At 37.8% G+C, this 17,372-nt stretch overlaps 1 protein-coding gene and 1 pseudogene across 1 annotated transcript in view; both read right to left on the bottom strand.

The window, feature by feature from the left end:
- USH2A (usherin) overlaps window positions 1-17,372 on the bottom strand; it is a 928,983-nt gene that overhangs the window by 303,935 nt on the left and 607,676 nt on the right. Inside the window, exons 40-42 of the mRNA XM_014481290.2 lie at window positions 9,766-10,394; window positions 3,314-3,648; window positions 1,560-1,682 (exon numbers count right to left, since the gene is read on the bottom strand). Of these exons, the coding sequence (XP_014336776.2) occupies window positions 1,560-1,682; window positions 3,314-3,648; window positions 9,766-10,394 (1,087 nt within the window). The remainder of the gene's footprint in view (window positions 1-1,559; window positions 1,683-3,313; window positions 3,649-9,765; window positions 10,395-17,372) is intronic.
- On the bottom strand, window positions 104-877 carry LOC102281287 (small ribosomal subunit protein uS15m-like; annotated as a pseudogene).

Raw genomic sequence — 17,372 nt, 5'->3', positions numbered from 1 at the left:
AAGTTATTGAAAAATAAGTCTGAAAAGTTTTCATAAAATAATAACTTGTGATTCTTTGAAATTTCATTACATTTCCTTTTTTTTTTTTTGACTTTAACAACATTTATTGGGTTTCTTTGATTGCCTCTGGTCTGACTTCAGAAGGACTCTCTGGGTTCCTCTGGCCTTGTTTTGGGGCTGCTGCAGCTGCAGCTTTTAAGGCCCTTTTTTGCTTCTTCAGCTTTTGAACCTCTTGGAAAACTCAAATGCACAGAGCCTTCTTGGTCACCTAGTGGTGGTGGACTTTTCAGTGGTATGGAGGGGGAAAGGTGTCCTCAATCCCCAACTCCTTGCATGTCTTCTCAAAGACAGGATAGTTGGTCTCACGGAGGTTTCTGAGCATCTTTTGCCTCTTGTCAATGCTCATCAGCAGACAGTGCTTGTGGGCTTTGTCCTTTCAATATTTCTGCCTGTGTTCTTCATAACTGCAGATCTTGACAATCAAGGCAACAATTCAAGCCTCCAAGGAGCTGGTGTCCTTCAGGTTTTCCACAACCTTGTTCATCAACTGCTCTTTCTTGATTTTTAGCATCTCCTTCTTGTTGGCCATTTCCAAAGATAGGAGTCTTTTCACAACATCATCAACCTTTGCAATTCCAGGGATGTTCTGGTAGTCCTTCAGCAGCATGGAAAGGGGCGGGTCATCTTCTTGGCTTTGCTGGATGATTTCTGGGTGGCATATCTACGGGGGGTCCAGAGGATGAGACCTCCAGGACTTGAGGTCCCGCTGGATGGAGAGAAGCTTGGCCCACCCTCCACCCGGAAGCTCAAGGACTGGGGGCTGTGTCACTGCCTGGGTTAAAATCGAACTCAGCACCCTCCACGCCGCCCTCAGCATGGTGACTTCTGACCCTCCAAAATTTCATTACATTTCTTGATTCATGAAGATTTAGACTTCACTTAACCCCATCCAATTTCCTCATTTTATGGACAACAAAATTGAAGCCCAGAGAAGTTTACTGACTTCCCCAAGCCTAACAAAGCTAGCTCTCCAGCACAGGATGAATGCAAACATGGCCCTCCTTTCTCTTCCTTGGGGTGCTCTTTACCTATATGCTCATTTTTTGGTTTCTTTAAACTCTAGATTGAATTCTTTCAAGTCCCAAGCCTATGAATTAAATAATTTTTGTGAATTGAATCAATGAGTTACAACAAATTACTTCCTAGATAAGCAAGCATTTTACAAGTGCCCCAAACTTTCCCCAGTTCTGTACATGTTCAATATCTCCAGATTTTTCTCTTACAGTGTTGATTAGAGCTGTGACAAAGGCAAGAGGGTAAGACTCGAACATCTACAAACTCAATTTCAAAAAGCTTATTTTAAGAGTGCAGTTAAGGTGACAAATATTAAACACGCTGACTGTTGTAGTTCGATGATTAATGCCACCGATAATAACCAACATGTTTTATTGCATAACTGATAACTTGCTCACACAATGAAGACACTCACATTCTCTAAACTATTCAACATGCCCCAAACTAAATGCCAGCATTTGTTTTTACAGTTTTTGTAATCTCACCTGCTAAGACCCTTATCTTCATAAAACCGCTGAGTTCCTGAATAAATATTGTGCCACATATTTAAATCTTCTGGGGGATCTGATGCAAGTGGTTGCTGGATTTTACATCTCAGAAGCTCATATCTGAAGCAAAAGACAAGCAGAAACATCAGGATTATCTCACCTAATATTATTACCAAAATTCAGGTCGTCTCATGGTACGAGCAGGTGGTGTGTATGTGTAAACATAAAGAAAACATCTTAATATTCTTTTTTTCTGATAATCTTTTTTTTCTGGCACAAGTATCATCTCTGTAGCTAAGTGGAACAATTAGCTCCATTTACATTTTACTATTATCAGTAAAATGATGACATTTAGGTTTCTTCTATGTCAGATTTACCAAAACTTTATTGTCAGTTTCAAACTAGAAGCACAAAAACTTATAAAGTTAGTGGCTTCCTAAGACATCTACCACCAATATTTTATAAACAATGAGAATATTATTGATTTCATGCTGCTAAGTTGCATCAGTCGTGTCCAACTCTGTGCGACCCCATAAACGGCAGCCCACCAGGCTCCCCTGTCCCTGGGATTCTCCAGGCAAGAACACTGGAGTGGGTTGCCATTTCCTTCTCCAATGCATGAAAGTGAAAAGTGAAAGTGAAGTCGCTCAGTCGTGTCCAACTCTTAGCGACCCCATGGACTGCAGCCCACCAGGCTCCTCTGTCCATGGGATTTTCCAGGCAAGAGTACTGGAGTGGGGTGCCATTGCCTTCTCCATATTGACTTCATAGTCTTGGCTAAATGTCGAGTTGTTACAGAGCCATTTTAGAATCACAGTTCTTTTCTTTCATCTATATTCCTGACCATATGCTTTACAAGTTTCCAGACAGTAATAACATACCAAAGAATTATTGGCTAATGCTTTGGAATTTTGAGGTATATTTGTGCAAATGTGTCATTTAGAACATGCATCAAACTTGCTTATCATATAGTAAGAATATACTTTGAAAATGAAGAGACGGATTGTGTAGAGAATCATTAGAGAATACTGATTGTTGTTTCAAGGTTTTTTGTTGTTGTTGTTTAGTCACTAAGTCATGTCTTCACTGTTTTATGATCCCATGGACCACAGCCCACCAGGATCCTCTTTCCATGGGACTCTCCGGGCGAGAATATTGGAGTGGGTTGTCATTTCCTTCTCTAGGGCATGTTCCTGACCCAGGGGTTGAACCCCCGTCTCCTGCACTGGCAGGCAGATTCTTTATCACTGAGCCACCTGGGAAGCCCCTTCAACCATTTTTAGTTCCTACAATGTCATGATATTTTTACCATGATAAACTTTTCATCGTTTCATGCATCAAGATACATAAGATGAAACTGTATGAAAGTTACATGAGTAAGGCCGACACAGAGTGTGTAGGGGAGGAAAGGACTGGGAACCTGAGGCTAGCAGATGCAAACTCTTATACATAAATTGGATAAACAACCAAGGCCTATCGTATAGCTAAGGAAACTATATTCAATATCCTGTGATAAACCACAATGGAAAATCATATAAAAAAGAATGCACATATATGTATAACTTAATCACTTTGCAGTCAGCATAAATTAACAAAACATTGTAAATCTACTCTAGGGCAATAAAAAAAGTCACAAATGTGAATATCCAATAAGAAATTAGTTCTATATTCATATGTGAGGAAGAGCCTCCTTCCTTCCTTCCCAAAGAAAGATCACAACAAAATCCAAAAGCGTCATTGTTGTCTCTTACCTCAAATCAGGTCCATTTGGCCTGGATGGTGGCTGCCAGGAAATCCCAACATATGATTCACTTAGTGGAACCACGGACAATGGGCCAAGATCCTGCGGTAGGGCGGGAGGGGTGGTCACGTGGGTAGGGAAGCTCTCTGTGCACCCCCCTAGATACCCGTTACCCCCTGAGCAGGCCACAATGGTGACGGAGTAATTAGTGAAAGGAATCAGATGAGTAACGACATGACTTAACACAGAAGAAGTAACATTGGTGATCGTGATGTGAGGGTCAGGCATGCGGATCTCGTAGTTAAGGATGTCTCCATTCAGGATGAGTGGGGGCTTCCAAGTGACCTGAAATAAAAGAAAAATTAGAACCAATGTGACAACATAGGAACAGAGCAACTGCGGAGGTTCACAGGACCCGGCGTTTTCAGCTAAGTCACTGTAGAAATACCCACTTTTGACTTAGCCCTTTACACTAGACAGTAATGAAGAGTTTTCAGATCAATTAGCAGTACACCAGGAGCTAAATGAGATGCTGTTTCCTGGGTTGGGCTGTTAGTCTGGAGACTTTCTAAGACTGTCAGACTAATACACACCTCAGTGATTCATCTCCACCACGGGTGTCCGGAAAGAGGCAGAGCACACACATGGAGAGAATTCACACATCCACACGCATCAGTGCAGCAGCAGCAGGATTTGAGAGTGTCCTTCTTTATAACTCAATTAGACGAAATATCAGAATTCCTTGTTTTGCATTATAAGTGTGTATTCTAAATCTGTCACTATTTTTTTTTTGGATGGTGGTGATGGGAGTGCAGAAATTATCCTTTGCTTTTTCTGAGAATGTGAAATTGAGCTTCTGAATCTCTCTAGTGCATAATGTAGCAAGTAAGGCAATAACAACATATCCTTTTTGCAAAGAGACGTGTGGAGAGCTTTAAAAAAGCAAGCAAAAAATGATCCTGTGTAAGTCATAGACGTGAACGTCAGAAGAAAGAAACAACAATGTTTTCTAATAATGTTTAATATTCTTTTTCTTCTCTGACTAAATATTGTAAGGGGATTGTACTAACCCACTCACACTCTTATAGGGGGAAAAGACCCTAGAAAAATGCACATAGGTCATTAAAAATCCATTATTTATATGCCATTCTGCTTCATCTCTTTTTTTTCTTGCCTTGCAGTGTTCTTTAAATTTTAGAGTGTATATTTCATCGCCCAAATAGGCTGTAAGCGTCATGAGAACAGAGCCTAAATTGTACAGTTATTTAATGCCAAATACTCAGAGATGGAGTTTAACAAGTAATTCCAGTCATGGCTGATGGCATTATATTTTCCTTAGCATACAGCTATTTTGATAATTTAAACAAGTTTTCCACAAAGTGATATATTGATACCTGCACTTATAGTTCTATACAAATTCAAAGTCTAAAATGTGTAGAATAGAGAAATTAGAACAGAGAAGGATGAACTAAAATTTTCTGTCTTAAAGGAAAAAAGTTTCCTCCAGGAGCAATCTAACCTGAGATTTTCGTAGGGTTCTCTTACTAATTGTTGGAGACAAAATAGATTGAGAGCAGGAGAAGAAGGGGGCAACAGAGAATGAGATGGTTGGATGGAATCACCATATCAGTGGGCATGATTAAGTCTTGAGTAAGCTCTGGGAGGTACTGAAAGACAGGGAAGCCTGGTGGGCTACAGTCCACGGGTCACCAACAGTTGGACATGACTGAGTGACTAAACAACATGTCATTTGGGCAGCTGCTTGATGATTACAGCCCTAATTTATAATTAACAAGGACTTGACATCTACTGAAATTTTACTACATGGCTTGAAGTCATTGCTGATTTTAAAAACTTCTAGGAGAAAAGAGTTCCAAAATGTGCTGGTGAAGACAAGTGTTAGATGTGTTCCTTATGAGCATAGAGGATTTGCCTGGATGGAGGCGAGATCAAAGAGGCCTAAATTAAGCAAAGTTTATAAAGCAGACATAGGGTTCTATTTATTTTGGTGGTACAGTGTTCTTTGTGGGCTTGAGAAGTGAGTCAAGGTCAAACTTACAGGGCTTCCTGGTACTTGCAAATAAAAAATGGAAGGGTTATCACAGCTCAGTTCTACCTGACTCACATGTGGAATGCCACTTGCCTCTGGAACTAGAATATTCTGAGAGTTCAGGTCAAGGCTTGGCAGTCCTTGAAAGAATTCAAACTTCGGATGTAGTCTGTGTTCGCAGTTGAGCTGAGAGTGAATTGATTTGGAACTTGGTTATTGAGGCTAAGAAAACATTCAAAAAATAAAAATCTGAATAAGATATCAACCTGCAGAGATTAAGAGATGTGATGTAATGACTCTGAAGACAGTCATTTGAAGAGCTAAAAAATCCCTGTGTTCTCTACTATAAATGTTTGCATCCAAAAATTTGCTATTTTTCTCACTTAAAAAGTTAAAGGCTTAGGAATATATATCTTTTTGACAGTACTGAGTTGGAAGACATGAGTCTACTTTCACAGAAAATTTTTAGAAGGAATTTAGAGCAAGGTGGAGAAGGCCATTGTCATTATAGTGAGTAGGCTAACAGAAATGGTATCTAATTTGATCATCCTCTAGAAAACATCCTGGAGCTATTACTAAAAATAAATGTGACCAAGCTTTTTAAGGAGCCAGTTAGTGAAATATTGGATTCTATTCTTTCCAATGCTTAAGACTACATTTATTACAGTATGGCCAAATATGTGAGATTAAAACTTTCAGTTTAATTTCCCATGGCCTTTTATTTATCTATTGCTCATATGAAGGATTATAAAATATTCCTGCAGCCCAAAAAAGTCAGACTAAGGACCATGTTCCTGACTTAATAAGCAAAAGATGTTCTCTAAAACAAGACTTACACTGAAATTTTTAAAATAAAGTTTCATTTATGGCTTAGAATAAAATGTTTATTTCAGAGATGCTTTGTTGACCACAAAAGTTTCTTTCGTTTGTGTGGTTCTTAATTGCTTGGATTTCCATTTCTCTGTTTATTTACTATATATTTGAATAAGATAGGACAGGTGGGTAGGTGTTTAAAGAACTATTGACTTTCACCTACTCACTCAGATCTCTGAAGTGTGGCCCTAAACAATTAAGGCACCTGCATGATCCTGGTCATAAACAAAAATTTATGAAGGTGGTTTAGTTGATTGGCTTCAGACTTGAAAAAAGTAACACACAAACATTGTAATTTACTTCTAATTTCTTTAACTTCATCTAATCACATTTTAAAACTACATAAAGCTAACATATATAAAATCGATATATGCTATTATATGAATTTGCTATATGTCTCAGGGAGCTCAAGTCAGGGCTCTGTGACAACCTAGAGAGGTGGGCTGGGATGGGAGGTGGGAGGGAAGCTCAAGAGGAAGGAAACACATGTATACCTACAGCTCATCCATGGCAATCTATGGCAGAAACCAACACTATTGCAATTATCCTTCAAATAAAAACAAAGAAAAAAAGAACTTTATGAATAAGAGTTTTTATGAAGATCGATATAACGGGCTGAGACTGGGCTAAGAATAAGTATCCTTGTTCAATGTGCTAATATTTTATTTCATTTAAAAGTTTTGGATCTATAGCATAATTCTAAATTAGAGCTTTATTAAACTCTCTTTTACAGGTTTTGGTATTTTTACCAACTTTATACAATGAAATGCATTTTCTTAAATGAATAAATACAACATCAAAGTGTGTGGCTTTCACTTTTTCAGATAATACAACCTCTTTGACATTATATGTTGTTTTCCTTATAATCAAATAAGATATTAATAATATGATGTGCAAGTTTCCCCTTTTTCTTTTTTAAAATTTATTTTATTGAAGGATAGTTGATTTGCAATGTTGTGCTAATTTCTGCTATATAGCAAAGTGATTCAGTTATTCATATATATATATATTCTTTTTCATATTCTTTTCCATTATTGTTTATTATAGGATACTGAATATAATTCCCTATGTAGGACCTTGTTGTTTATGCAACTTTCTCTTCTTAAGGCTCATATTGATGCCAAGTCATAGCTCATCTTTTTACACTTACAAAGATGTTACTTTGGGTTATTTTCCAGTTGGTCTAAGTATGTGAAGTTTCCTTGTTTTCCCTATCAGATTGCAAGTTCTTATAGGGGGAGTGGTGGTGAAAAGACCAGATGGTGCAAAATGCTAAGAACTAGAGTGAAATGCCAGTCCAGTTCCTGTATTATCTCTCAACCGATCAACTGGTAGTCTTTATTCCTCTTAACCTGACTTGTTTCTCCCCCAAGTTTTTTCCATTTCTGAGCATTTTATTTAATTATATTGTTTTGTGTAAAATGTACACTCCATGAAGGTAGAGATTTTGTCTTGTCTTTACCGTGTCCTCAGTGCCTAAAAGAGGCACTCATTAAGATATATAGATGTTCAATAAATGTTGGTAGAACTGAATTATTATTATTATTGTCAATAATATTATCGACAATTTTCCTCATCCTAATATTTGGAATGATTCCATATGATAAATATTGAATGAACCTTTTACCCAACATATTAAAGACCATGCTTCTGTTCCTCAGATTTTATCCATCTGCAATTTTAATTTTCAAATCTTATCTTCTATAAAAAGAAATCACTGTACCGCTGTCACACTACCTCTGTTTACCAGATAAGTGGTGTCATTAGAACACTGATTCTGGCCATCTGAAGATCTTTCTGAACCTTTCTGAAGGTGAGTAAATAATTCTGAAGCATAAATATGTTGTTTTAATATTATTTAAATACATATAGTATAATACTAGATTCAGCTAAATAATCCTGATGACTCTCTTCATTGATAATTTTTGATTTTCTAGTTATAAAGTTAGGATTAGTAAAAGGTATGAATTTTTAAAAAAAATGACCACTAGAATACGTTGTCTGTATATTCTAAGCACCTTCTTAGAGACTTTTAGATTCCAGGCCTGGTGAGTGTCTGTGAGATTCTGCTCTCAAACCAAACTAAATCGTACTTTAGCAGGTTGACAAGCCATGCACATTGTTTACTTTCTGGATGAGGTTACAAAATCAAAAGAGGAAGGAAAAAAAGGGATGAATGAAAAAGCCAGGCAACTTACTTTGAATACTTTTGATCATCATTTATAAATGCTGAATCACACAGAACTATGCACTGAGCTATTACTTTTCTGAAAATATTTGTCATCTTTCAGATTTGCCTAGCTATTAAATCTTTGTTAGAAAGAATCCAGAAAAAATGTCCATTACCTAGCTGTGCCTTTGTGAAGGACTGTGCTTATGTCACATCATATTGATTGGTACTGCTACCAAAGTTTTGCAAAATTCCCTTAGGATTAAAAAGAAAAGTCATTTCTGGAATGATTAATAACTCTAGGTTTGTTTGGGGTTTTCCTTTGGTTTGTTCTGCTTTTCCTTTGAATGAAGAACAATTCTTAAGATTGCCCAATTCATATAGTAAACACCATACATCATGTCCTTCAAATTGATTTCCTTTTGATGTTTTATCAACAGAATTCTATACATTTGAGATATTTCTATCAAGAAGCTGTGTTGCGCTGACCAATCTCATGCAGAAGCTAATGAAGGCAGACTTTGAAACACAGATTTTAGTATGTAGGTTCAATTAAATTTCTTCAACGATTTACACTATTTAGCATCACCCAGTGTTTGCTTTTCGTAGGCATGAGAGAACACACAACAGAGATTCAAGTAATAATTTCAACAGATGAACTTTGCTGTTATGCAAATGTCCTTTGTTTTGTGCTCTGGTGAGCAAGCTGCTGCACCAATGCTTTTGGCAGTAGTACAAGCCTGAATCCACGGAAGCATGTGTGTATTTACACAAAAGAGGCTTCTAAGCTACAAAACTCCCTCCTGTTTGGTTACACTAATTTCCCTTGAATGAAGTTTGTATGCAAGCCAAAACAATGGTAGTTATCCTAGCCTCTAGAGTTCATTCCCAGCAGAATGAAGTGAATAATTGAACAGTTCCTAAATAGCCCCGTAATCTGCTATTTTTCTTTCTTTCCCCCATCCTCTTGATTCTTTGATCATTAAAAAAAAAAATCAGAATATTGGTAATTGGAACTTTTGTTAATACGCTAATCCCTTCCCCCGCATTTCCCCACCTCTTCTCATTTTCTGATCTATTTAGATCTGACGTGGTGGTTAAGCTAAGCATCCCAGGGTGGCATTCAAAGGATTTCAGGTGTGTGAGGCAAATGGAAGCGTCTCAACAATATAATTAAGGGGATACAGGGAGAAATGAAAAACTGACATCAAATTTGAGAGAGTTTGGGCCAAAGGCCAAAAACCCAGTTTCTCCAGTGAATGCCTAAAACAACACGTGTGCATTTTGTCAGTAGATGGCTCTGTTTAACACGGAGTCGATGCAGGGTACATTCCTAGTCTGCAGAGGAGACAGACACTTAGCTTCTTACCTTGGCTGCATCGGGTCCTAACACATCCACCTCGGGGGGCTGCACCCCAGCAGGTCGCGAGGGTCTAGTGGTCACTTCTGCCCAATCACTGCTGTTTGTCCCTCCACCAGCAGTGCTCATCAGCACTCGATACTCATACTTTGTCCACGGGCTAAGAGAAGAAGTCTTGTCAATAAACCTCCTGGGATGACTTCCTGGGAGAGTCACCAGGGTGGTAACTGCCTCCTTCCCTTGGACTCTTCTCTGGATTGTGGAGTTCTCCAGCAAGCCGTTGGGATGGGTGGGGGGTTGCCAAGATATGATCACGGATGTTGGGGTATCAGAGAACAACTCTGGACTCAGGATACCTTCTGGTGCATCTGGGAGTGTCCAAACAGTCTGGGAATCTGCTGACAGGGAACACCCTTTTGAAGTACAAGCTTCTACTTGAAACGTATAGGCCGTATGTGGGTGTAAATGGGTCACTGTGCCATTAGTGACATTTCCAGAAGTTTCCAAGCTGAGGCGGCCATGTTGGTAAATGTTATAATGGGTAATGAGCCCATTGCACTTTAAAGGATGCTGCCAGGTGACCAACATCATTCTTGACTTCTTGTCCAGGATAATTGGAGGGTCTACAGGTCCAGGTTCTATAAAGTAGAAAGTAAGTGGTGAGACCTCTTGGAAACTTCCCACACCTCAGAACAGAACTAACATGAATATGTTAGTTAGAACTAACTAACTCTAGAATATGAAACTGGGCACGTGGTAAAGGCCATTGAGTAAGTGGCCAAGTGTCATAAAGACAAGGCTCATGACTGCTTTCCTCTTAAATGTGTAAGATGTACTTGTTGAACATTATTGAATTCAATTGCCATTTGCTCCTGTAAGATTACTTTATTAAATCATTTCTTTTGATTAAAGGATTCCCCAACATCAGGAAGACTCTTCTGAAATAAAGACCTTAGGAGAGAAAGACACAGAGGGCAGCTGTAACCAAAGTTCAAACTTACGCCCCATTTTTCTGGAACTCTGGTAACTCATTATAATCAATAACATTATCATAACAAACCTGCATATTTTATAGCCCAGTAAAATCCTTCAGCATCGCTCATTATATATTCCATATTATCCCTGGGTCTGTTTATCATTCTAATCCATGTTTTGCAATTTATCTACTCCCTGTTAATATTATAGGTGATTTTTTACTGTGACTGTGACAGAAGCTGCCGATTTAGCTCTTTCACCTACTGATAAATAAACAATGCACAGATCTGACCTTTAGGTTAACAGGTTTAATGCTTGCTCCACTCAGCACTCTAACTGATTCAATTATCATAAAGGTTCAGGAGGCTCCATGAATACTGAAAAAGGCCCGCCATATGCCCGCCTAGGTGTTGTGGAGCAGCAAATATCCTGCAGCCCTCCAGAGAAATTCCTTAATTGTAAATAATTTCACCATGCGACACACTCAAGTCACCTTGAATGCAAACCCCTCAGCCTGCGGAGGCAAAGTGTTATTTAAGCTTTACTGGGCTGCGTTAAATTCTGCAATTTGAAGGGCTGTTAAGTTTTTCAATTGAAATTTCATTTAAAATGCAGGTGCTTTTTATTATATTGAGGCTTTACTGCTCTCTAGGTACAAGCAAGAACATGGTGCAATAACACAAATCTGGCTCAATCACTGATCAGTAACAGCTGTAATTCCAGAACATTTAGCATTCTTATAAACCACGGCCTGAAATCTATAAATTGCTACAACAGATCAAGAAAAATCCTATATCCCCCTTTTCTGCCCACAGCAATTTGAACATTTATGAGATTTTTCTGTGAACATTAGATTTTATGGAAAAATCTTTAAAAAAGATAGACTTGGATTTAGTAATTGTTTAAAACAGCACTGATGATGTGAGTGTGTGTGTGTGTGCGCGATTCAGTGTTATAACCAAGGTTTAAGTTTTAAATGCAACCACAGCTTTGCGGAGTCAAGGACCACAGTCGTAGCTGGTAGATAGGAGCATATTTTTACACAACATGATTCACATATTTGTCACCAACTGGACTGATGGCAGAATCATAATTACTTTTAGAGAGGAAAGCTGTTACACTGCACTAACCCTGAAATCAAGCCATTTCTGACAATTTGGTAATGCATCCTATCTGAAGAGAAAAATCCTAAAAGTACAATGATCCTGAGATGGATCACAGTTTTCATTTTAGTCTGTTGTTAGCTTTCATTCTGAAGCTTTCGTCAAACCACTGTGACATTTCTTACTTTTGCTCTCTGGTACACAGCAGCGGTAGCAATTATTATATCAAAATAGGAATACAGATCCTTTCTTATTTATACTTGTCATCCAGATTTGGCTCTTTCCTAAAGAAAAGCAAGCGCAAGTCTTGTAAGATATCAATGTTGTTTTGTAAAATGAAATCCTCTGAGATTGGGGTCCATAAAATCAATGGTGGAGAATCGAGCCTTTCAAGTCTAACCCTAACTCACCCTTCCCTGTTCAAAAAAGAGTAATATACACTTAAAAATCAGAATATTTTTCTATTAGGGTTTTCACAGGGGTCTTGCATAATTATTCATCATATGTGCATTATCAAACTGTGAGCTTCTTCAGGGAAAAGTAACAATGATGCAGTTTGTTCTCTGTTATGATGGGGATAAACCTTTTATTTCTCTTGACTACGATGATAGCGTTATCAGGGAAACATCCAGGATAATGAGATGAACTGGTACTTCAAGCCCCTACAGAGCACAGCCTTTCCTTAAAGATGATCTCTTATCTTGGGCAAGAAGAGATGTTCAATTTCAATTGCATGATATTTTCCCCCTTAAAAGCCAGAATACATTTTATTAGCTTCCCGCTCTAGCTGAGTAGGCTCCCAGCTCTTGTGGCAGGAAGGGTCCTTAAAGTAGGCGACTCAGGAGAGGATGCTGAAAGCAGCTTAATTAGCTCCTTTGGCTAAGGAAGTGTTAAAACCCGACTCCTGGCACGCTTTCAATTTAGTGCTTTAAAATGATAAGCCGAATCATCTAATTCTATATACAAATCAACTGGCGTGCCACTGCATGGTTGAAAGGGTCACCACAATTATGTAAAACATGAGTAATAACTATAATTGGGGTAGTTTGCTAATACAATAAAAAGCTCTGAACATGAGAAAAGTTATGCTCACAGCAGTAGCTATCACTTTCTAAAGTAAGAATTCATGGATGAAATGACATGAAAAAGATGGTTATAAAATTTTAATGGAATGATAAAAGGCAAAAGTCAGCCTCTCAGCTGAATTCTTAAAATCCCTATATATCACAATCAGCTCCTTAACTGTAAAATCAATGTGGAGTATAACATGTTGTCAATGCGGCTGTCACTGGAGGGGAGACTGGAAGTATGACAGCCACACAGCTCAGCTGGCGAGTGATGAAAATACAACCGTACAGCCCTTTCCATGGGTGTAATTGTTTAGAGAACTCCCCTCCTGGAGCGGGGAACGGGAGCATCCTTTCTGTTCAGATCACTGATTCATATTTCAGGCTGTTTCATTATAGCATTAATAATGGAAAGTAGTTTCATTTTGGCAAATGAAATTATCTTTTATGGGAAACGATTTCACTCATCAGCTTCAAAAGTTCAGCCCCAGCCTAAAAGAGAGTAACAAGATTGTTCACAGAGGGGTCTGCTTATTTGTTTTTATAACTCAGGTGTGTACGTTGGGAAGAATGGGTGTGCGTGTGTGTGTGTGTATAAATGATTTGAAAGAATAAACAGTTGCAATGACACATCTGTTGTGTGTATATAACTGTTTTTCAGTGGTTTTCATGGGTCTTCTACAACCCGTTTGCTACAAGAGTTACCAACAATCACTCAGTTTTCCTAATGTTTCCTCATTGCTGCCTTGAAGGAACTTTTTGCCATTTTAACTAAAAACTCACTTGGCTTAAAAGCTCTTTTTCAGTAACACTAACTCTATAAATGAATATCCTCTAAATCTGCCAGAGAATTAAAAACCAAGGTGGCAAATACATGGATGTATAATTATACATAGCAGTATGCTCTGTACTAATTGTTTGTACAGTCTCTTGCTATTCATTGAGAAAATGTTAGCAGAAGAGTGGAGTGATGGATTCCATTCCCTCTTTAATCATGAATTCTTTTATCAATTTATTATTTATACCCCAACTACTTCCCAAAAGGAGTTTTCTTGACAGCTTATAATAAAAGACTTAAGTAATAGGACCAATAAATTAAAGATAAAGAATAATTAATCTTGTGATAATACAGAGGTAAGAGCATTGTATCCCCAAACAAATATTACATATGGGCACTGCCATTTGGCAAGTATGTGAATATTCAGCTTCCAGACAACTGATAAAATAGGAAAAGGGCTGTGTAACAGGGCATCGTTGCTTAATAAAAGGAACATCTGAAGACTACAAGATTGCTTCAATTGAAAGGATACAATTTATAGTCCGCAAGTAGGTGAACCGATATTGGGGAACTGTTTTCTCTATTTCTCCTGAGACCAGGACAGCAGAGGAAGGTTAGGAAGAGTGTTTTGTATTCCAGAATGGGGACATGTTGTATGGTGAACGGCTGTGGATTCTTACTTGAACGTTTGGGGCAGAGAATGAAATATTTTAATGTGAAAATTCATGAAGGAAGAAAAAAGTCCTAAAAGAACTAGAAGTTCCAAATTTAGAAGAGCAGTGGGCTTAATGTGCCCAAAACAGATTCAAGAATTCAAGAGGGAAATGAAAGTCAGGTGGATAGAATTTTTCATTAATTGGTTCATCCTTTCAAATGATTTTTCTGTTGGTCACTTTGGTTTTTGATATTAGGATATAAAAATAAGACTATAAAGATACTAATCTGTTTTATAAATTCTGGAAATGCAAGAATCTCGTGGGGGTGGGAAATCTATGCAACAGGAAAATAAACTATTGTAGGGACATATATACAGAGCCACTTTGCTCTCAAAATCAGCAGAATGATCTACTTTGCATCATGGATTTTCTGTTGTGGGTAAAATAGAGACCATATCACTGTTTGAAAGGATAAACATATCAGCATTCAGAAGTTAATATTTAAAGCAATGAGGAAATAAGTTTGGAATAGAAAAGTAAAATCATCATGCAGCACTACTGAGACTTACTGCTCACAGTTCTTCATTAAATAAAATAAAATATACCGATATAAATATGTGCCACCCTCATTTACAAACGTTTCTGTTTTTCTCTCACATAGAAAACTCTTAAAATGCAGACTGACTTTAAATTCTAAAACACACTAATAAAAAGATCTCTCCCATGCAATATTAGTTGTAAAATTTAAGTACTCTTAAAGGCACAAAGACACTTATTAAATGATTGGAAAATCCCCCTCTAGAAGTACAATAACATCATCAACTGATCACGTTTCATACCAAAGCTTTACTTCCCCTCTCTGTCACCAGGACTCAGTATTCTATCCATTACAGTTTGTGAGAATAAGAAGAAAATACGTGTTCCTTTTGGAATTCTCTTTGTATATATCTGTCTCCCTTTTGAAGTAGCACATGGTTTTGGGCTAGCAGAGACCTTTCTGATTAGAACATTCATTATCCCGGTCAAGACAGAATCACAGGGACAGCCAGCAGGCTGCCTCTGACCAAGGCAAAGAATGAGGATCGCCTTTGGGATTTCCTTCTCTAACATCTGCCTCTCATCCTCACCCTTCTTGTCGCATATTCAGAGGCTGACATCACAGGCAGAGAATTCTACAAGCTGCCCTACCTCCTGTGTCAGTGGGCACCTCCTACAGCAATAGCTTTCCTCGCCTGGACCAATGGCGAGGAAGTAAATTGGAAATCTGATATTGATGTGATCCCCAAATAGAAATCATTCTTATTTCCCCTCCTTGTGTTCTCCCCTGGGAAGGCTTTCCTGACACCCGGTGTTGTTGGGAGAAGCTCTACTCCGAGCTTGCCCTTATCTTCAATCACAGTACTTTATTGTTTTATTATGTCTTCCCAGCAGACTGTGGACCACTCAAGTCAAGAACTTTCCTATTCATCCTTGTACCTTTCAGTCCTTCCAGCACAGTAGGTACCCAGTTAAGATTTGCTTGCTTAAAAGTGAAAGTGAAATCGCTCAGTCATATCCGACTCTGCAACCCCATGGACTGTAGCCTACCAGGTTCCACCGTCCATGGGATTTTCCAGGCAAGAACACTGGAGTGGGTTTCCCTTTCCTTCTCCAGGAGATCTTCCTGACCCAGGGATTGAACCCTGGTCTCCCGCACTGTAGGCATTGTAGGCAGACAGTTTACCGTCTGAACCGCCAGGGAAGTCGGTAGTTTCATGGATTTGTTTATATGAAACTCTTTTTAATCAGTACTTTAAAAATTTGGGGCACTTGTTCTATATCAGATCCACCACCAAGCACTGGATCTACAAAGACAAATGAGACAGAATCCTAGATCCTAAGAAATTACAATTCAGAAAGAGATATTGACGTTGCACAAGTAGATATAATCCAAAATCCTAAGGTAGAAATGAGGAGGGAAGGCTTCGCAGAGAACGTACCATTTGAACTGGAACTCGAGGGATGAGTAGAATTTTGTTAGACAACAAACAAGGCAGAAAAGTGTTCTGCTAGATATAGATTTCAATGAATGTCACAAGGTCATTCTATTTTACTTCAGAAGAAAGACTATTGCTTTGTAAATTGCTATGAGAATCTTAAAGATGAATGAGAGGGGAAACCTGCTCAAAAATGCTAATGAGAAAAGTAAAATAGGATCCAGACACTACATCCTTTGTTTACAGCGCACTGAAAGTGTGGGAAAAAAATAACAATAAGAACTAATATAGTAAGTAGATACAGTATGTTAATAGTACTGAAAATCTCACTGTGTTCGTAATAAGATATATCTTTCTATTTTTTAGCAGATTTCAGTCAAAGATCATGAACAATGAGTCTGTTAGCAAAATAATGAACACATGAAAAAAATCATCTAAGTAAATCTATAGAATAAACTAGCCAAATCCCACAAATTTTACTTAATAATGCATCTTAGATGAATGGTTAAAAATATATATGTGGAGTTTTAAACTATAAATTTAGCAAAGTCATTCAATTTTTCATCTTTAAAAAATATATGACAACTAAATGGTCAACTCTGGAAGAAATTTTTCTTTTCTGTTTGGTTTTGTTTTAGAGGTAGATAAGTGATTTTTAGAAAAGAATCTCATTTTCATCAGATTGACCTGTTTGTGTATACAAGTTCATTATTTAAATGATTCAAATAAAGAGATATTTCATATTTTGATCTTGGTAGCCAAGAAACGCTGGGAGAAAGCTGAATTTTACTAGTCTAGGGAATCCATATTTTTAAAGAAAAGTGAGTTATCTCATATTTTACAAAAATCTGCCTACGTTTTTGTGGGCAGAAGAAGGCATGCACAGTTAAACTGAAGTTGGAGGAAATTTTCCCTTCTAGCCAACTTCCATTTTTACAGCCTATACTGTACAGGAAACAATTGTAGATACTTGAGAGAGGGACAAATAATACAATCAGAAGAGAGAGCTATTTCTTATTAATAGACATCAAAAAGTTTCAGCTGATAGGTAAGTGTCTTCA

Source organism: Bos mutus, chromosome 16, assembly GCF_027580195.1.
Source record: "Bos mutus isolate GX-2022 chromosome 16, NWIPB_WYAK_1.1, whole genome shotgun sequence".
Classification (NCBI taxonomy): Eukaryota; Metazoa; Chordata; class Mammalia; order Artiodactyla; family Bovidae; genus Bos; species Bos mutus.
Note: the sequence above shows the minus strand (reverse complement) of the source record. Positions and strands in the feature narration are given on the sequence as shown.